The sequence below is a fragment of the Hypomesus nipponensis genome, chromosome 3 (genome assembly GCF_054491055.1).
Source record: "Hypomesus nipponensis isolate SF chromosome 3, ASM5449105v1, whole genome shotgun sequence".
NCBI classification, from domain to species: Eukaryota; Metazoa; Chordata; class Actinopteri; order Osmeriformes; family Osmeridae; genus Hypomesus; species Hypomesus nipponensis.
The window spans coordinates 2,716,176-2,737,517 of record NC_140363.1 but is presented as its reverse complement, the minus strand read 5'-3'; the positions used below and the strand labels follow the sequence as shown (position 1 = coordinate 2,737,517).

Genomic DNA, 21,342 nt, shown 5'->3' with positions numbered 1-21,342 from the left:
GTAAACACACACACGCACACACACAGACAGACAGACACACACAGAGACAGACAGATGCAGACACACACCTGTGTCTCTGGAGCCCAGTGTTTACAATGTTTTAAACCCGTGGTGAATTGGCAAGCGTGCTAGTTCAGTTCGGTTCACGTTTGTCCTTTCTGTAGAACTCCGCAGAACACGCACACACAGGTACTGTACACGCACACACTTTAGGCTGGGTTGTAATCGTGTGTGTGTGTGTGTGTCGTCAGTTGACTTTGGTGTTAGCGCTCAGCTGGACCGCACAGTGGGCCGCAGGAACACGTTCATCGGGACGCCCTATTGGATGGCGCCCGAGGTCATCGCTTGTGACGAGAACCCAGAGGCCACTTACGACTTCAAGGTGACGCTCTCGTCCTGTCCCTCCATCTCTCTGCCTCCGCATTCCTCTCCCCCCTCTCTCTCCTCTCTCTCTCTTCCTCATTCTTTCTCTCTCTCTCTCTCTCTCTCTCTCTCTCTCTCTCTCTCTCTCTCTCTCTCTCTCTCTCTCTCTCTCTCTCTCTCTCTCTCTCTCTCTCTCTCTCTCTCTCCCTCTCCCTCTCCCTCTCTCTCTCTCTCTCTCTCTCTCTCTCTCTCTCTCTCTCTCTCTCTCTCTCTCTCTCTCTCTCTCTCTCTCTCTCTCTCTCTCTCTCTCTCTCTCTCTCTCTTTGTCTCTCTCTCTCTCCTCCGTACTGTCTGGGGTATGTTACTGTGGGATGAAGCATAGTGGCATTTCCAGCCAAATTGTGAGGGATGATAATAAAGATGTGTTGAAACTCTCTTTGTCTCCTCTTCTCGCTCTTCCTCATCCCCCTCCTTCTTTCTGATGTGTGTCTCCTTCATTGCAGAGCGATCTCTGGTCTCTCGGGATCACAGCTATAGAAATGGCTGAAGGAGCTCCACGTAAGTCTGGCACTTGCTCTCTCTCTCTCTGAGACACACACACACATGCACGCACACACCCACACAGCCACTTAAACTGCCCGCCGTCTGTGGGTTTAAAGTGTGTGCGCTCGTTAAAGTAATGTTCCAGCATTATTAGTATCGACAGTGTGTATTGATCAGTGGAAGATAACCAAGGACACACACACACACATAGTTCTCATTTGGTCTTGTCTCTGCAGCGCTCTGCGACATGCACCCCATGAGAGCCTTGTTCCTGATTCCACGTAACCCCGCCCCCAGGCTCAAGTCTAAAAAGTGGTGAGTGGCTCGAGTTCAGGAGGTGCTCTTTCTATTGGCTGACATTGAGAACTTGTTGATGAGAGGTGAATGTGGTCAGGTCTGAGGAGTAAGAGTTTGATTGCATCAGACCTGGTCTGGGCCGTCATGTTGACGTCAGAGGGGGGAATAAGACACTCTCTGTATCCCTCAGAAGAAGGAGGGGGCTGATGTGTGCGGAGCAGTCGGCGTTTTGACCCCATTTAGCTCTGACTCCATGATGTCTACCCCTCACCCCCGCCCCTCCACCCCTCCACACACGCCTCCCTGTCCCGCTGCAGGTCTAAGAAGTTCCAGTCGTTCATCGAGAGCTGCCTGGTGAAGAGCCACGGCCAGCGGCCCAGCACGGAGCAGCTGCTGAAGCACCCCTTCGTCAGAGACCTGCCCAACGAGAGGCAGGTCCGCATCCAGCTCAAGGACCACATCGACCGCACCAAGAAGAAGAGGGGGGAGAGAGGTGAGGTTGCCCGCGCTAGTACACACACACGTGTAATCAGTGTCAGTGTAGCTGCACACAGTGCGTTCACCCAGGGCCTGACACGGGTGTATTACGCGTGGGCTACTCTGGCGAGTTTTAGAAAAGCGCAGAATGAATACTACACCTTACAGTTTGATCGAAAATGTGGTGTGTATATAAACAGGCGACATGTTTGCATCTTACATTTGATAAGGCGTGCACACAGGCAGGTAACGTCGGCATTAAAAACATTATTTTCGAAACATGGAGTCAGGTGGTTGAGCGGTTAGGGAATCGGGCTAGTAATCAGAAGGTTGCCAGATCGATTCCCGGCTGTGCCAAATGACGATGTGTCCTTGGGCAAGGCACTTCACCCTACTTGCCTCGGGGGGAATGTCCCTGTACTTACTGTAAGTCGCTTTGGATAAGAGCGTCTGCTAAAATGAGTCAATGTAAACAGCGCTCTAAGCCATGCCTTAATAGCTCACACGACTAGGGGGGCAAGTGTGCGCAGGTGTTTCAGTATGCAAAGCACACATGACAACTGTCTGTGCGCACGTCTAGATGTCAATCAAACTGTAAGACTTCGTGTTTAGTGTCTATAATACATGACATTTAGCTGAATGATTGAAGGGATATAATTCAAATATTCAAAGGCAATAATCACCGAATAACAACACAAACATGAATCACATATCCAAGGCAAGCTCATTTTCGAAAGACCTCGGCAGGTGTTTGCAGGCGTTTCTGTGCTACGCTGCGCAAAAGTGTCAGTCTGCGCAGCACGCATAACACCTGCCTGTGCGCACGCCTAGATATCTATCAAACAGTTAGGCGTAGTGTTCACATAGGACTAGGTCTCGCCTATTTGAGGCGTATATCAAGTGTAGTGTATAGGCAGTGCAAGTCCTAACACCCCCGCCCCCGGGGAGCCCACCAAAACACGGACGTGCCGCGGTTGGCGCCCTCTGCTGGTAGTGCATTTGAAACTCACCAACAGCGAGAGGGTTCATTTAAATGGGTGCACTTGGGAAAGTGCCCCCCCCCCTCTTCATGCCGCCCCAGGCTGCCTATGTCGCCTGTAGCAAGAGCCGGCACTGTGTACACCACAAGTACATGTTGTTCACTCAATAACAGACGCACCCAAGTCTTGGGTGTGTTCAGAGGTTTGATATAATTGCGGCGGCGTGTGCAGGCACGACTGTGCGCTTTGGATATGAACTGCTGACACTGATGTGTCTTTTTGGTGTACCCCAAAAGCCCCAACCCCACGCATACACGCTGAGCGTGTACACAACCCCACGCATACACGCTGAGCGTGTACACCACCCCACGCATGCACGCTGAGCGTGTACACAACCCCACGCATACACGCTGAGCGTGTACACCACCCCACGCATACACGCTGAGCGTGTACACCACCCCACGCATGCACGCTGAGCATGTACCCAACCCCACGCATACACGCTGAGCGTGTACACCACCCCACGCATGCACGCTGAGCGTGTACACCACCCCACGCATGCACGCTGAGCGTGTACACCACCCCACGCATGCACGCTGAGCGTGTACACCACCCCACGCATGCACGCTGAGCGTGTACACCACCCCACGCATACACGCTGAGTGTGTACACCACCCAACGCATGCACGCTGAGCGTGTACACCACCCCACGCATGCACGCTGAGCGTGTACACCACCCCACGCATGCACGCTGAGCGTGTACACAACCCCACGCATACACGCTGAGCGTGTACACCACCCCACGCATGCACGCTGAGCGTGTACACACGTTTGATCAAACAGCAGAAGACATCCGGAAGCAGCCCTCCTTCTCTGAGTCATACATTGACAGTTGAGATTCTCTTGTTCTTCACCATTGCCAACTTAAACCTTCCAGACCGTCCCTATGCCACCTCTGATTACAAACTATGTGTGTGTGTGTCTGTGTGTGTGTGTGTCCTGCAGACGAGACGGAGTATGAGTACAGTGGGAGTGAGGAAGAGGAGGAGGAGCGCGACGTCGGTGAACCCAGGTACGTGACCACTCAGAAATCATTGGACGGTTGTGGACGTTGGTCGAAACGCAGGTGACCTCACTCCTGATTGGTCTCTTTTCCAGCTCCATCATCAACATGCCTGGGGAGTCCACTCTGAGGCGGGACTTCCTGCGCCTGCAGCTGGCCACCAATGACGCGCTGCGCAGACAGCAGCAGGAGCAGCAGCAGAACGAAGAGCACAAGCGCCAACTACTGGCCGAGAGGCAGAAACGCATCGAGGAGCAGAAAGAACAGAGGCGGAGGCTGGAGGAGGTAGGAAACTCCCTCTCTGTCTCTCTCTCTCACTCTCTCTCTCTTCTCTCTCTCTCTCTCTCTCTCTCTCTCTCTCTCTCTATCTCTCTCTCTCTCTCTCTCTCTCTCTCTCTCTCTCTCTCTCTCTCTCTCTCTCTCTCTCTCACTCTCTCTCTCTCTTTCTCTCTCTCTCTCTCTCTCTCTCTCTCTCTCTCTCTCTATCTCTCACTCTCTCTCTTTCTCCCTCTCTCTCTCTCTCTCTCTCTGTCTCTGTCTCTCTCGCATGCGCTTGTTTCTCTTTTGCGCTTTCTATCTCTGTCCACCTTACTCCCTGTTTATCTCTCAGTCCATGCAGTAAACAGTTTGACTATCAACCTCATGTGGTAAAGGTCAACATCACAGGTACTCTGTGGTGTCATGACACGGTGTGTGTGTGTGCGTTTGTCTTACAGCAACAGCGCAGAGAGCGCGACCTGAGGAAACAGCAGGAGAGGGAGCAGAGGAGACGCTACGAGGAGATGGAGCAGCTGCGGAGAGACGAGGAGAGGAGGCATGCGGAGAGAGAGCAGGTACACACACACCTGGAGAGACAGAGCAGAACCGACACACACACATTCACGGACCCACACACGCCCGCGCAGACGCTTTCCGAAAGAACATACACTCGTGCACAGAGAACAAGGATACACATCCTTCTGTACTAACGTTTACATTTGACTTTTTAGTTATTTAGTAGATGCTTTTGTCTAAATCATATAATAATAATAATAATAATACATTTTATTCCTTATGCACCTTTCATCTGAAAACAGATCTCAAGGTGCACATCTACATGGAGTCCATATATAATGCAAAGCAGGAGATCAAGCACCAGAAGTGCATGGTTTTAACCGTATTCCTGTGATCAGTTGAGGAAAGGCCGGTATTTGCCGGCCGCATCGCAAAGTACCCATATCTCAGCTACCAGGCACGGTGAACAAAGAAAGATTACAGTCCTAAAACGACATCTCACTTGCTGAACTGCCTCTACCTCTAAGTCACAGTAGCTCATACGTCTCAATAACAGCACACAACACACAACTGCCATTGTTCTTTCCTTTCACTGTCTATTCTTGTCCTTCCTCGTTCTGCAGGAAATAACGTCTCTCTTTCTTTCATCTCCCTCGGTTTGGAAAGCCAGCATGTACCGCTCTCTCTCTCTCTCTCTCTCCCTCCCTCTTCTTCTTCTTTGTTTGACTCCCCTCCCCTCTCTCTGGCCTCTCTCTTTGGGTTGTCTGACGTCGCTCTGTGGTTCTCTCTCTCCGCGCTGCCGGCGGTGTGTAGGAGTATATCCGTAGACAGCTGGAGGAGGAGCAGAGGCAGTTAGAGATCCTCCAGCAGCAGCTCCTCCAGGAGCAGGCGCTACTGCTGGTAACCCTAGGGGGCGCTACGCCTCCATTCTGCTGCTACGCTCCATCTGTGGCCTGCATGGACCATGTGTTCAACCTCAACCCTTCCCTGCAATGCCCCAGCCCCCCCATTAGCTCCCAGTCCCCAACCTACAATGACCCACTACCCAAGCCCTCCACAGTGCCCCGGCCCCCAGCCATGCCCCAGGCCCCCAAGTCCCAAGCCCCCGCCTTTGACCTACAAAGCTCCAGAACCCATCATGGATTTTCCATGCTTTCCGTATGGAAGTCCAAAGCATTTTCCTCTCCTTGTCCTTCCTTCCCTACTTCCTGCTGCCTTGTTTACTTCCTCCTTGCTGCTCCCTCTCACCCTCAATCCTTCCCTCACATCCAGAACAGTGTCTGCCATGGCTCACTCCAGTGCCCGTCCCCAGTTATCTGATTATGCGAGCTGTGTGGATTGGCTTGGGTGTCATTGTTAATGTTCTGTCACATAGAGCAATCCCATTGGTCTGTCTGTGAGTGGCATGTACTTGCTGCATGGTCGGAGCATGGCTAGTCTGTTCGGACAATCTGATTGGCCGAGAATTCGGTATCAATAACTTTCTGTCTCTTTTTTTTTCTTTTTTTTTCTTTTTCACCTGTTTCTGCTCCCCTCCAACCAACTCCCTCTCCCTCGCTCCCCTCTTCCTCCCTGCTTCCCATCTGTCCACCTCCCCTCACTCCTCCCCCCCCTGCAGGAGTACAAGCGTAAGCAGATAGAGGAGCAGAGGCAGGCAGAGAGACTGCAGAGGCAGCTTCAGCAGGAGAGAGCCTACCTGGTCTCTCTTCAACAACAGCAGCAGCAGGAAGGGAGACCAGCCGACAAGAAGCAGTTGTATCACTATAAAGACTCGGTCAACCCCACCGATAAGCCGGCCTGGGCCAAAGAGGTAACACACACACACACACTCATTAGCAACATGTTACTGTGTTCCTGGCCCTTCAGCTTCCTTTAACCAGTATGTTGGAGGTCCAACTGTATGACTAGAAGCTTTTCTTCAGGTGCTGGAGAACGTTGTGGATGGAGTTAAGCTTGACTAGAAGCCCTCTGGACCAAGATGTTTTGATGATCTTGTTTTTCTTCCACCGTTTTGTTCTTTGCATGTGCTTGTGTGTGTGTGTGTGTGTGTGTGTGTGTGTGTGAGCATCTCTTTAACCCTCCTCTGACTTGTTCCAGGTGCTGAAACAGCGTCCAAAGAGTAACCGTCCCATACAACATCAATCCTTCAACCAACTGGTTGCTCCGGCTGCCTCCCAGCCCCATCCCAGGGCCCAAATCCCCAGACGAGGCCCCTCCCACTCCCCCAACCCCCCACAGCCGCTCCCCCACATCCGTGTTTCCCTGGAGACGAGGGATCCCCTGGATCCCGGGCTGAAGCAGGAGATCAGTCTGCAAGTGCGGGAGATGAGAGCACAGAGGGGCAGCAGCCAGGGGCCCAAGGAGCACAATGAGCCCAAAGGCCCCAAGGTGCCCAAAGGCCCCAAGGTGCCCAAAGGCCCCAAGGAGCCCAAAGGCCCCAAGGAGCCCAAAGGCCCCAAGGAGCCCAAAGGCCCCAAGGAGCCCAAAGGCCCCAAGGCGGAAAGCAGACAACAGGCAGGCCCCAGGCAGCGGCTCTACCCGGTCACCGAGCAGGACGCTAGCCAGGGGCCAGATAAGCCCCAGGGGCTTCTACCTTGCCCTGGCCCTGTCTCAGCAGCACAACTGGTTAGTGGTCACCGTGAGAGGTCCCACTCTCCCCGCAGTAGAATAGATGTAGATGTAGACCTCGAACTTGACCAGGAGACAAGGGAGGGGCCAGGAGAGGAGGGATGGGAATTGAGGCCTAGGATGCTGTCATCCAGCCTGAATGACCTGTTCTACTGCCCCCTCTCTTCCTCCGCCCCCGAATGCCACCTCCGCCCATTCCTGTCCACCGAACGCCGGGCAAACTCTGCCGATTGCCCCAATTACTCTTTGGCAGCTGGAGCGTCCTGTCAGACTCAATTCCTCCAGATCCCCAGCCCTGATTGGGCGAGGGCGGGGTCAGAGGTCAAAGAGAGGTGGGGCAAAGAGCTGGATCTCGCGTCGTCTGCCCCGACGGGTGTGCTGAGACGGCACATGGCGGAAGACACGCCTCCTGCCATCCAGCTGATCCGTTCCCACTCATCTGGGGATGTGTGGGAACACCCCACACATCGGGACTCCTCCCACATCAGTGGTCGAAACCACTCCCCTCTCCCCTGGGTGAGAGACTTGATGAAGATTCTGGGCCTATCCCCTCGTGGCTCACCCAAACACTCCCCACAGACCTCCAGGTCACCAACGCCCACCCTGGAATCCCCCAGGTTCTCGTGCTCCTCCTTCTGGTCCCCTCCTAGGTCTCCCTTCAGCTCGCAGTCCCAGCTGACAATGCGGCCGTCTGGCTTCTAGTTCCCCACACACACACAACACACAGATATATACACATACAGACATCACACACACATACAGACATCACACACACACACAGACATCACACACACACACACAGACATCACACACACACACAGACATCACACACACACACACAGACATCACACACACACATACAGACATCACACACACACACAGACATCACACACACACACATACATCACACACACACACAGACATCACACACACACGCAGACATCACACACACACGCAGACATCACACACACACACAGACATCACACACACACACAGACATCACACACACACATACAGACATCACACACACACACACAGACATCACACACACACGCAGACATCACACACACACACAGACATCACACACACACACACAGACATCACACACACACAGACAACACACACACTTACATTGAAAGACAACACAGAAATACAATACACATGAATCCACAGAGTACAATATATACAGACAAATACCGCGTATACAAATGCATCAGCTTGATTTAATATGTGTACTTTTTCAGTATTGAACATAGCGTTACACTATTTTGATAGTTTTGACTGTATATTTTACAGTATTTACTTTATTTACCCTTTCACACTTACACACACTCTACAATGACTATAGCTAGGACTGGGACCACACAGTAATATCTCGACCCCTGCCCCCAATTACCCCTCACCCTGCCTTGGCCCTCACAAGTCCAAACATCCCACAATACTATACTACGGGGCCGTAAGACTGATGACGTCAGCGATGAGCCTTCGTGTCACTTCCTGGACGGTCAGTCAACCAGCCAGCCAGCCAATTACCTCCAGGCTTGGTGCTGGGTTGGGGCCTATCGGTGCTGGGATCCTCCTCAACTGCTTCTTGCTGTTAAACAGTGGGCCCTCCTCTCCTTTCCATCCCTCTATCCCTCCTTCCCTTCATCCCATCTTCCCTCCGTCCTTCCATCCCTACTGTTGGGGTGGTATAGCTGCAACTATGGATGCCATTAATGACCTCTTCTCTCTCTCTGAGAATCTCCTGGCCTGTGAAAAGATTTTGGGTGCTTCAACAAAAACACACGTACACATATATGTCATCTCAAAAGCGAGATGGAAAAACATCCAAAAGCTGTTCTCAATGCAAAGAGAGGTTCTTGGTGAATCTAACAATATTTTCTTTCTGTCTGTCATAGACTTTAGGTTCCGGGACTTCACTCTCTCTCTCCTTTTCTCTCCTTATTTGCTTGTAGTAGGGCAGCAGTTGATTCTCCTGCTAACCTGTGATTGCATGACTCATCGTCCCATCATGCAATGCTCAGACTCTGTCCAACTGTGCCCTTAGACCACTGTAGAGATATGTACTTGTCCATGAATGATGACATCATCAGCCACCCAGGCACACAACTAACACATCTGATCTATTGAGGATTAACACATTGTGCAGTAGTACAGTAGTTGTTCAGCCTGGGTTATAATCTACAATAATCCCTCCAGATTACTGCCCTCAACGAATTAAAGACTCTAGCCGCACTCCATCTATGGTCTCTGCTGACCTAGTCAGTACAGACCTCCTCCAAACCTTCTGTAAATGTTGAGATTGCAAGTGTGTGTGGCCAGCCAGATCATTCCTCTTCCTGGAGAGAAATAATCTGATAATCTGTTCTGCTTGTACTGCTCAATGGGGCTCTCTGACACACAGTGCTACACACACACACTCTCTCTCACACACACACACACTGATTTAAGTCTGAGTTTGGATTCACAGTAGTGCCCGCAAAGCAGATTAGTGCTTATTCTTAACCTCATGACTTTGCCATCATTCTCACTCCTTCACTGTCAATGGGAAACACTGATACACTCACACACACACTAGTGAGCCATTCTTAGAAGACTACTCTGTCCAAATCCATCAGAGCTGACACCCTGTAGCTCCACACACACCCCCACACACATACAAACTCACTGAAATGGATTGATTCAACACAGCCAAACCCTCATTTCCGAGTCAAAACTATTGAGGCTTTCTATTGGCCAGCTGGGTGGAGGTATGCGGTGTCTAACATGGGTAGACAAAGCTGATTGGGCGGTATAAGATTTAGTGTGTGTGTGTCCTGACCTAACCTGACCTGACCCCCTCCCCCCCCCCTCCTGGTGTTACCTGTGGCAGGTGGAGGAGAGGTCTAAACTGAACCGGCAAAGCTCTCCAGCGTTGCAACACAAGATGCCCAACCGTGCGTCAGACCCTTCCCTGCCCCCCCGCTCTGAGTCCTTCAGCAGTGGGGGCATGCAGCCCCCCTTCACCCCCCCCATGATCCGCTCCGTCGAACCCCAGGTGTGTGTGTGTGTGTGCGTGTGTGCGCGTACAGGTGTGAGGGAACATTTTAATATGGGTCTAGGTGTGTACTAACGTTGAGCTCTCTTTTAAAACGGTCCTCTCCATGATCTCTCCCCCCTCTCCTCTCCTCTTCCCCCTCTCTCCCTCCACACTCCTCTCCTCTCCCTCCACACCCCTCTCCTCCACCCAGATGGCTCACCTGGTCCCAGTCAGGACTCACAGCTCCATGTCCGGCTCCCAGTCGCTGCAGGACCAGACAGGTTCCGCCCTGGGGGAGGTGACGGCCATGGGCTCTCCCCGGCCGGAGATGCCCCCCAGGCAGAACTCCGACCCCACCTCCGACACCCCCACCCCCCCGCCTCGGGTGGCCAGTCGGGACGAGAGGGACCGGACGGCGTGGTTGAGAGACGAGGCCATGCCCCCCAAGGTCAGGGTGAGCGAGGGATGGGAGGAGGGATGGAGGGAGTGGGGAGAGAGAGAGACACAGACAGGCTGGCAGACAGGCTGGCAGACAGAATGGCATACAGACTTACTGATGTGTCTGTGTGTGTTTCCAGGTTCCCCAGAGGACCACCTCCATCTCCCCAGCTCTGGTCAGGAAGAACTCACCCAACGGAGGCCTAGGACTCGGCCTTCGCACTGGAGGCCAGCTCATACGAGCCAGGTACACACACCTACACATTTACTGCCACACACACACTTACACATTTACTACCACAAACACACACACACCTACACATTTACTACCACACACACACACACTTACACATTTACTACCTCAAACACACACACACCTTCATATTTTATACCACACACACACATTTACACATTTAATACCACAAACAAACACACACACACACCTACACATTTACTACCACACACACACACGCACACACCTACACATTTACTACCACACACACACACACACACACACATTTACTACCACAAACACACACCTACACATTTACTACCTCACACAAGGGAAGAAGCAACGGTGAGTGTTTGATCCGACCAGTCGATGAAACTGCGTGTGTGCGCTCATGAGTGCGAGTCCCTGTTTGTATCTCCTGTAGCTGACGTGTGTGTCTGTGCTCTGTTTTCCAGCAACCCAGACCTGCGGCGCTCAGAGCTGTCACTGGATGCCGCTCTGCAGAGAACATCGTCCAACTCTTCCTCTTCCTCCTCCCCCTCGTCTCAGGGTGGCTCTGCCGAGCGCAAAGGTACACACACACACACGCACGTGCACACGCACGAAAATGCCACGCACACACACAGACATACCACGCACACACACAGACATACCACGCACACACACAGACATACCACGCACACACACAGACATGCCACGCACACAAGCTCCTTGTCAACTGGGGTGTTCTTCACAGAAGCAGCTGTGTATGCTGGTCTGTCATTGGGAGGGTGTTTCCGTTCCAGTTCTGCTCCGATCCACATGTCTGTGCAGCCCTGTCAATATGACGGGTGAGGGTGTAAGAGACGGTAGGGGGAAGGGAGGAAAAGAGAGAGGGGGGCGGGAGGGGAGTAGAGGAGGGGGGAAGGGGAGGTGAGACAGGAAGTAAGACCGATGTAGTGTCATTGGAAGAATGACGGCATCAATTGATGTAATTTGACATGCATAGACCTCAGGAACTCGTACGCGGGCACCTTATCTGTCGACTTGACGTCAATTAATCAACCCCTCAACTGGATCCTGTGATTCATCTGGATCCTTTGTTCTGATCAAGGTCAAGCCCAGCAGGAAGTATCTCCTACTGGAGCCAAAAAGGAGGCTAAGCCTAAACAGGAGGAAGGAAGAGAGTCAGCCAGACCCAGCAGACCAGCTGTAAGTACACACACCCACGCACGCACACGCGCCCATGCGCACACACACACACACACACACCCGCGCAGCTGCACGGGAGTGTGCACACACACGCACCCAGTTGACACACTTGCCTCCAGGTTCCTCTCACATCTCTCTTCTTCTGGCCTCTTTCTCTTCTGTGACTCATCTGTTTCTCTCTTTCCCTCCCTCCCTTTCTCCTGCTCCCTTTCTCCTGCTCCCTTTCTCCTGCTCCCTTTCTCCTGCTCCCTTTCTCCTGCTCCCTTTCTCCTGCTCCCTTTCTCCTGCTCCCTTTCTCCTGCTCCCTTTCTCCTGCTCCCTTTCTCCTGCTCCCTCTCTTCCACTGTTCACCCTTTTTCTCTCAGAGCTATAAGAAAGCCATAGACGAGGTTAGTGACATCCCTGGCCCCTTTCACTTCTCTCTCTCTCTGTCTCTCTGTCTGTATTTCTGTCTTTCTCTTGGATACAGACTTCTGTAGAAGTTTATTCCGTCGATTAAACCTTGAAACTGTAGCCTGTCTGAGGGTGCATCATAGGTGCAGTGTGTGTATGTGTGGGCGATTTACTTTGCGTGTGTGGTACGTTTGTGTGTGCGTGCTTGGATACGTGGTATATTTGTGTGTGTATGTGTTTGTGTGTGGTATGTGTGTGTGTGTGTGTGTGTGTGTGTGTGTGTGTGTGTGTGTGTGTGTGTGTGTGTGTGTGTAAAGGTAGAAATCTAATGACTAATGACAAGATCTGAATCGTTTATCTTTTTCCTGTTTCTTTGTCATCATGATTACTGGGTCAGGAGGAGCTGGTAAGCCCCACTGTGTGTGGCGGTCCACCCCCCTGTCTGCATGCCTTGGTTTGGTCCATTGGCTGGGATACATGGGTGGGAGGGACCACTGGCCACTTGGCATGGGGGTTTGATAGAGGGGTGCAGACTGTTGCTGCCTTCCTTATCCAAACTGAAGCCAGTATTTGACCTCCAGGTGTTTGTGTGACAGACGTATATCAGTGGTTGACCCCCTTGATGAAAATAATGGTTTGTCCCACTCCCTGCATCTCTACCCCCCCTCTCTGTGTAAGATGGTTTCTTCCTCCTCTCTGGACTGTGAGGCTCGTACAGAGTCCCACCAGTAAGGACTGACCTAGCTATGCTTCCAGGAAACAAAATATTTATCTGAGTCTCCCATCTTTGCTTCCATCCTCCCCCCCCCCCACCCCCTGCATTCCCCCTCCTCTTTCTCCTCCTCATCCTCCTCCTCCCCCTCTCTCTCTCCGCAGGACCTCAGTGCGCTGGCTAAGGAACTGAGGGAGTTGAGGGTGGAGGAGGGAAACAGGCCTCCTGCAAAGGTATGTTAGCTGTGATCAGGAGATGATGATGTTATTGGTGGTGATGATGATGATGGTGGTGATGGTGGTGCTGATGGTATTGGTAGTGATGATGATGATGATGATGATGATGATTAGTGACCGCATTGTTGTTGTTGAAGGTGACGGACTATTCGTCCTCCAGCAACGAATCAGAGAGCAGCGATGAAGATGGGGAAACCGTGGGGCATGATGGGACTGTGGCTGTCAGCGACATCCCACGCATCATGTAAGACACTGTGTGTGTGTGTGTGTGTGTGTGGAGGGATGGCATTGCTAATCTGTGTCTGTTGAGGTATGTGTATTTCTAATCTGCTGTGCGTGTGTGTGTGTGCATGTGTCTGTGTGTACGTGTGTGTGTGTACGTGCGTGTGTGTGCGTGTGTGCTCCAGGCCAGCGGTGCAGGGCAACAGTGAGACCTACAGGGGACTAGCAGAGGACTCTCTGGGAGACACCTACAACAACTCCAAAGACAGCACTTTGATGATGAGAGAGGTGACATGAGACCCGCACTCACACAAACGTCCACACGCACACACACAACGTTGCTTGCTCACCTTTCTCTTTCTCTCTTGTTCTTCCTCCTTTTCTCTCTCTCTCTTTCTCCCCCCCCCGTCCCCCCGTCTACCCTCTCAGGCGGAGGAGAGGAGGAGAGGGGGTCACGGCGAGAGCAATGGGTTTGGCAACCATGGTAACCATGGCAACCTACCTGACCTGGTGCAACAGAGCCACTCCCCGTCTGCCACGCCCACATCCGCCCTTCAGGAACTTAGTGACTTGGCAGAGGTGAGACGCACACACACCATTTATATTTATGTTAGCTGCAACTGCAACTGTAGTACGAGTTCAGTACAACAGGAAAAATCCACAAATCCCAAATGATGGGTTTGTTTTCATATTACGTCTATACATTCCACAGCCTACACTTCATGTCAATCTGTTCACAAAAGTCACGTCTACTCAACTCTGAAAACGGCTAACATTTTCCATTTGGGACTTTAGAGATATTCGAGCTGAAGTCCTGAGCATTGACAAACTACTATTCGCTGGCAGGTAGCAGGTCGCCCAGGGAGCATTACTCCCCACACATAAAATGCAGATAGTTGAGAGAAGATTGTGCAACATTTTTGCTCATTTCATGTGATCAACTTCATAATCCGTTTCCATGAAGCCGAAAAGCCTGTGACTGACTCAGGTGTATTCTTCATGTACTGAACCGTGTACAGTCACACTTCTTACACGTATGTATAGCTAGTCCACCCTGAAACATGACTGACTGTTGGCTTTCCTGTTTTCTAGTTTGGGTTGGGCGGGTCTAATTCCTCCTTCACACCATTCGTTGACCCTCGCGTCTATCAAACTTCCCCAGACGATGAGGATGATGAAGATAACTCTGCAGCCGGTGAGTTTAGTCTCCCTCCACCTCTGTCATCAACCAATCACGTTTGGAAATCGTTTTCCAGTGACCCATTGCAGCATTCCGGTGTCAGTATTTGAAAACCTAACTGTTGGTCCATCCCTCTGTGCTCGTCTATCATACCTAGCCATGTTTGCAAATGAGCTCCTGAGGCAGGAGCAGGCCAGACTCAACGAGGCCAGAAAGATCTCGGTGGTGAATGTGAACCCCACCAACATCAGACCTCACAGCGACACGCCGGAGATCCGCAAGTACAAGAAGAGGTTCAACTCAGAGATCCTGTGTGCTGCTCTCTGGGGTGAGACCCGGCTCCCTCCTCCACAGGGACACATGCACTCATGTACCTAACATGGAAGCACAGTTTACCTACATTTAGCTCAACAGATAAAACAAACAAATGGTTCAATTCATGTTTAACCATTCCGTTCTAGTCTAACTGTCTGTCTGTCTTTGTGTGTGTGTCAGGTGTTAACCTCCTGGTGGGGACAGAGAACGGGCTGATGTTGCTGGACCGTAGTGGTCAGGGGAAGGTTTACAACCTCATCACCCGTCGGCGCTTCCAGCAGATGGAGGTTCTGGAAGGTCTCAACGTCCTGGTGACCATTTCTGGTAGGAGACAACCACCGTGACCTTAACACGACCTTATCACTACCCCTACACAACCTCAACACACCCTGAATACAACACCAACAGAACCCTGACACAACCCTATTACAACCACAACATAACCACAACTAACCCCAACAAAACCTCAACACAACCCCAGCCTAACCCCAACACAAACTCTATCAATCTGGCTGAATCTCGATCACAACCTGACCGTAACCTACAACACACCCCGATCACAACTTTACCACAAATTCAAACGCATGGCTTACCGACCTTTCCACCAACCCACATGTTCTGAGCCCTGTGCCCCCTGTGTTCGCCCCCCTCCCCCTGACCCCCCAGGTAAGAAGAACAAACTACGTGTGTACTACCTGTCCTGGCTGAGGAACAGGATATTACACAACGACCCGGAAGTAGAGAAGAAGCAGGGCTGGATCACTGTGGGGGAGCTGGAAGGCTGCGTGCACTACAAAGTTGGTACGTGTTCGAAAGAATGGTTAGAAGTTTTGGATCCACATGTGGCACACACGCACACTCATGCAGCACACACAGTGACAGTGTGTGCGTGGGTCTGAGTTTGGGGAAGGGTGCAATATTTACACACACACACCCACCGTGTGTGTAAGTAACCTTATTTGATGCTTTAATCCAGTGAAATATGAGAGGATCAAGTTTTTGGTGATTGCACTGAAGAACTCGGTGGAAATCTATGCCTGGGCACCCAAGCCATACCACAAGTTTATGGCCTTCAAGGTAAGATAGACACACACACAAACACACACCACTGGACAAACACAATAAATCTTCATGCGTCTCATCCTCCTTTCATCCCCCCCCCTCCCAGTCGTTCACTGATCTGCAGCACCGCCCCCAGCTGGTTGACCTGACTGTGGAGGAGGGGCAGAGGTTAAAGGTCATCTATGGCTCCAGCGTTGGCTTCCATGTCATCGACGTGGACTCTGGGAACCCCTACGACATATACATCCCCTCCCACGTGAGTTAAAAGCCCCACCGACCTCGCCAGCTCAATGAGGTCATCACCTTGTGACAGAATGTCGTAGCTATCCTAGCTGCAGACCGCACTGAATCCATTGCGGCTTTTCATGAGAAAGGAGGATGTGAATGGTGAATGTGCTGTCGATTTCGAGCTTGTCTGATATTTTTGACTCTCTAACTCAACCTGCTCCCCTCTCTCCCTACGTTCTCTTGTGGTGACGCCGTACGTCCAGATGAAGGTGACCATAGATGCATAGATAGATAGATTAGATACCCTTCCAATGAACTTATCTATAACCTTTACCCTGTCGAACCATACGCAATCATGTAACCCACACAAGTCATGTCACATAGATAGAACTATACTTATAAAATGACCCATCTACCCAAAGACCCATAAATACCCATGGATGGATGTATGACTACATGGGTAGTTTGATAGATATAGGTGTATGTGTGGATGGATGATGGAGAAGTGGATGAATGAATGGGTCTGTTGTGTGGTTGAGCCATATACAGTGGATAACCTGTGTCCAGTAGAGCCGTAGAACCATAGTTGTGATCCTAAACACTATCTCTATGTTTTTGTAGACTTATCTATGTACGTTGTCAGGTCTTAACCCTTCTGTATCTACAGTAGCCTACTGTGTTGTATCAGGTGCAAACCCTGTCCTGTACTGTGTGTCATATACTAGGTCCTAACCCTGTTCTGTCTTGTACTAGGTCCTTACCCTGTCCTGTAGTGTGTCATATACTAGGTCCTAACCCTGTTCTGTCTTGTACTAGGTCCTTACCCTGTCCTGTAGTGTGTCATATACTAGGTCCTAACCCTGTTCTGTCTTGTACTAGGTCCTTACCCTGTCCTGTAGTGTGTCATATACTAGGTCCTAACCCTGTTCTGTCATGTACTAGGTCCTTACCCTGTACTGTATGTACTAGGTCCTAACCCTGTTCTGTAGTATGTCTGGTCCTAACCCTGTCTTATACTGTGTTGGATCCTAACCCGGTCCTGTGCTATGTCTGGTCCTAACCCTGTCTTATACTGTGTTGGATCCTAACCCGGTCCTGTGCTATGTCTGGTCCTAACCCTGTCTTATACTGTGTTGGATCCTAACCCGGTCCTGTGCTGTGTCAGGTCCTAACCCTGTCCTCTGCTGTCAGATCCAGAGTCAGGTGACGCCCCATGCCATTGTGGTTCTGCCCAAGACGGACGGCATGGAGATGTTGCTATGCTACGAGGATGAGGGTGTGTACGTCAACACGTATGGGCGCATCACCAAGGACGTGGTGCTGCAGTGGGGAGAGATGCCCACCTCCGTCGGTACGTGCGTGTGTGCTTGTGTGTGAGTGCGTCTACACTGAGTCTTCATGGAAGGGAAGCTAGTGTGGGTTCATCTGAAGTTGAATTACATTCAAACCCCAACTCTACTGCTGTATTTTCAGGGGGGGTGTCACATGCTAGATGAGGGGGAAGAGAGAGTGAACTGTGCACCTCGCTGATGTCCTGGGCCCCGTTTCAGAACGAGGGTTTGGTGAAAACTCAGTTTGTTTTGAGTTTCACAAAGCCTCAGCTTTGGGTTTCAGCTTAACTTTGAGTCAGTTATCATGGCAACATACTCTGTGAAGCTAACCTGCTCACTGGCAGGTTTTCTTTAACTGATCCTGAGTTTCTCTTCCTCTTAGTGATTCTCACAAAACAGTTCAGTAGTTAAACAGACAACATTTAACAATATCATCTAAAGTTGCTATTGATGTTCATTGTAATCATTTAGAATTTTTTATTTTTAACATTCAGAGACAATATCCAGATATGTTTTCATCACTGTAACCAATTTAAAAGTTGAGCAATCATAAATAACAAACTTATACATTTGAAATATTTGTATGGCATGCACTCTTGTACAGATAAGGGGATCTCATTCTCAAATGTAATAAAAAGCACTTTTTAAATTCAAAGAATAATGCCATTACAGTAATGTAAACTTGCTTTTTCACATAGTTTGTTTTACACTTAAAGGTTTACCAAAAACGGTACAAGAACGCAACATATTTTTATAGCCTTTAAGTGCAACAAATGGGAACAACTACAAATTTGATTATATAAAAAAAACACCAGATCCCTCCCCCAGTCAAGCTCTCACTTACAGCTGCTATTGTACTGCTTTTATACTTAACATAAACTCATATTCTGCATACACATTCAAATTTGCAATGATGAAACACAAATCATGTTAAAGCAGATCTAATACTGCCGCCCTGTGGCTGTCAGTGAGATTACATCACATCCTCTCTATGGCAAGCGAGGGGAAGTTCCTCCTAGTGACTGTGCTGCAGATTTCAGAACCTCTGTCTCTTTGTTTCTCCAGCCTACATCCACTCCAACCAGATCATGGGCTGGGGGGAGAAGGCTATCGAGATCCGCTCTGTGGAGACAGGTCACCTGGACGGGGTCTTCATGCACAAGAGGGCCCAGAGGTTGAAATTCCTCTGTGAGAGGAACGACAAGGTGAAGACAGAGTTGTTTTTGTGAAGGGGAAATGTCCTTACATGTACTGTCTGAGCACACAGCATGCACAAAGCAGACACAACAGACTCACATATACATACAAACACACAATCCCACTCTGACTCTCTCTCTCTCTCTCTCTCCCTCCCTCTCCCTCTCCCTCTCCCCCTGCAGGTGTTCTTTGCATCTGTGCGTTCGGGAGGAAGCAGCCAGGTGTTTTTCATGACCCTCAACAGGAACTCCATGATGAACTGGTGAAGCTCCTCCTACTCCCTTCCCCATTGGTCAGCCCAGCATTCCATCTGAGACTGAGGCACCAATAAAAACAGCCAGTGGCTGGTACGACAACTACTGCAGTGGCTGTTGAAACACTGTAGAAGACGGTCAACACAGATATACCACCAGGCAGATGAAAGTTGCTGTGGAGCTGATGGAGACCAGGGGAACCGCAGGGATGGCACCTCCTGAGAACACTGCAACTGTGGAACCTCTTTAGAAATGAACCACACCACTCCCCTACATCTCCCTTTCCCCTATCCTCTCTCTGTCTCTTAAGCACTCTCTGGCAAAAGTAATGCCTGTGTCCCTTTAAAGTCAGGTCACCTCTACCATCCTGCCCTCCATGGTCATCTTTCTCTCCTCTCCTCCTCAAGTCTTTAGATTCTGAAGGTGCTGCATCAGATATACTGTAATATTGAATGAAGCTAACAGAGTTTTTCTGTTTTTGGAGATGTTTTCTTTCTAAGTACTAGGATGTCGAGTTGGGTTGACGTTTGAAGCTTGATGATGACGTGTACAGCACATTCACGTATCTGAATCAGAAGTATTTGTTGGTCTGTCTATCGACCCAATTACCCGCCTGTCTGTATGTCTGTTTGACTCCATGCTGAAATACCAGAGAAAAAAAATGTGTTCCATACACAAGAGAATCAAATAACCATCAGCTGAAAAAGAAGTATGTTTGTCTGTAAAGAATCCTTGTGAGAAGTTCTGGCACCCAATTTGAGTCAATGTCTTTCACTTCTGATTCGAATTATTTTCTGATTGAGTCGTAACTGTTTGTACAGTGCCCAGCATGATGTAAGATAAAATAAAATGGTGGCCAATTTACAGTATTATCATGCCTATTTTGAATTGATATTTTCTTTGGATTATGATTTGATTTTAACACTTGAATTACATAAAGTTAACATTCACTTTAAGATGACCTTGCTGAAAAAAAGAGGAAGAAAAAGTTTGTTTGAATGTGCAGATTATTCACAATCACAATCGGAGACCTACTCACTGAATGCAGTGCAAAACTGAATGCTGGGAAATTGTGTATTTTAGTGTAGGATGGACTATGTAGTGGAGTTGAAGGTAGGGGTCTTGAAGGTACAAATCAGAGGTCACTGTGTTTGACTGACACTCAAAAATTCTATATAGATATACTGTCTCTCCTCTAAACCACTATCACTGTCTTGATATAGATTTTTGTTTATATTGTTTTACTTAACTAAACAAGTTATTTTTTACAACCATGTCTATACAATCATGTCACAATTTGTTAACCAGAAGTTGGAAATGATTGTCATTACTTGAATGCTTTTGGCCACGTTCATGATATTTTGAAATGTAATTAGTCTTATTTTGTTTTAGGGGGACAGGAGTCTGTCAGGGTTAAAGCAATAAAGAGCTGTGCTGATTAAACTACTGTCTTCCCAGTGAGTGAGTGAGTGAGTGAGTGAGTGAGTGAGTGAGTGAGTGAGTGAGTGAGTGAGTGAGTGAGTGAGTGAGTGAGTGAGTGAGTGAGTGAGTGAGTGAGTGTGTGTGTGTGTGTGTGAGAGAGAGAGAGAGAGAGAAGAGAGAGAGAGAGAGAGAGAGAGAGAGAGAAAAAATGACGTGAGTGAACTTAGTATTTGAGTTGGTGGGTATGGGGTAGCCCTCCCCACCTCCATCCTTTCATTTTGTTTTTACTTGTTTTCTTCTTAAGAAAGTTGGTCCTTGCTTTAAGGACTTTTCTTTAAGAAATTAACTGTAACACTGTTTTTGAATTGCATTGTTTAGAATGACTTCATTACTTATGTTTAGTTTGGAGTTTATTTGTTTTGTAAAAGAGATACTGTGAGAGAGTAATAAAATAAACTAGAACAGAATTCTGTCGTGGTGTCATCAGATTTGTGTGAATGTGTGTGCACCCACATGCCTAAGTTTGGTTGTTCATGTGATCTGTATTCTGGTTTTCTGTGTGTTGTATTGTTCTGTGTCTGTGCATGTGTGAGTGAGTGTGTGTGTGTGTGTGTGCACAGAGGTGTGTTACTGTGTTTCTGTATCAGCAAAGGCACAGCGACCCTCAGACTTTGTCCGGATCAATGGTATATCATTAACTCCTTCCCTAATACCCAAAACAGTCCAACACACACACACGTTCTACTATCACATGGTTGCTTTCATAAGAAATGTCACACCTG

General features: G+C 49.6%; 1 protein-coding gene across 4 annotated transcripts in view; it reads left to right on the top strand.

Moving 5' to 3' along the window:
* tnika (TRAF2 and NCK interacting kinase a) overlaps positions 1 to 21,027 on the top strand; it is a 39,512-nt gene extending 18,485 nt beyond the window's left edge. Inside the window, exons 7-34 of one of the 4 annotated variants that reach the window (XM_084684344.1) lie at positions 252 to 382; positions 867 to 921; positions 1,143 to 1,221; positions 1,521 to 1,696; positions 3,666 to 3,732; positions 3,819 to 4,008; positions 4,440 to 4,556; positions 5,311 to 5,397; positions 6,116 to 6,307; positions 10,001 to 10,165; positions 10,359 to 10,595; positions 10,726 to 10,832; positions 11,273 to 11,388; positions 11,911 to 12,008; positions 12,374 to 12,397; positions 13,278 to 13,346; positions 13,487 to 13,593; positions 13,757 to 13,859; positions 14,001 to 14,150; positions 14,664 to 14,766; positions 14,909 to 15,079; positions 15,247 to 15,390; positions 15,733 to 15,867; positions 16,043 to 16,143; positions 16,235 to 16,384; positions 17,548 to 17,707; positions 18,753 to 18,892; positions 19,067 to 21,027. In XM_084684344.1, the coding sequence (XP_084540470.1) occupies positions 252 to 382; positions 867 to 921; positions 1,143 to 1,221; positions 1,521 to 1,696; positions 3,666 to 3,732; positions 3,819 to 4,008; positions 4,440 to 4,556; positions 5,311 to 5,397; positions 6,116 to 6,307; positions 10,001 to 10,165; positions 10,359 to 10,595; positions 10,726 to 10,832; positions 11,273 to 11,388; positions 11,911 to 12,008; positions 12,374 to 12,397; positions 13,278 to 13,346; positions 13,487 to 13,593; positions 13,757 to 13,859; positions 14,001 to 14,150; positions 14,664 to 14,766; positions 14,909 to 15,079; positions 15,247 to 15,390; positions 15,733 to 15,867; positions 16,043 to 16,143; positions 16,235 to 16,384; positions 17,548 to 17,707; positions 18,753 to 18,892; positions 19,067 to 19,150 (3,458 nt within the window). In that variant the 3' untranslated portion in view covers positions 19,151 to 21,027. Of the gene's footprint in view, positions 1 to 251; positions 383 to 866; positions 922 to 1,142; positions 1,222 to 1,520; positions 1,697 to 3,665; positions 3,733 to 3,818; positions 4,009 to 4,439; positions 4,557 to 5,310; positions 5,398 to 6,115; positions 6,308 to 10,000; positions 10,166 to 10,358; positions 10,602 to 10,725; positions 10,833 to 11,272; positions 11,389 to 11,910; positions 12,009 to 12,373; positions 12,398 to 13,277; positions 13,347 to 13,486; positions 13,594 to 13,756; positions 13,860 to 14,000; positions 14,151 to 14,663; positions 14,767 to 14,908; positions 15,080 to 15,246; positions 15,391 to 15,732; positions 15,868 to 16,042; positions 16,144 to 16,234; positions 16,385 to 17,547; positions 17,708 to 18,752; positions 18,893 to 19,066 lie in introns of all 4 variants that reach the window. The other 3 variants (XM_084684362.1, XM_084684371.1, XM_084684354.1) reach the window with 3 other exon arrangements.
* The last annotated feature ends 315 nt before the right edge of the window (positions 21,028 to 21,342 follow it).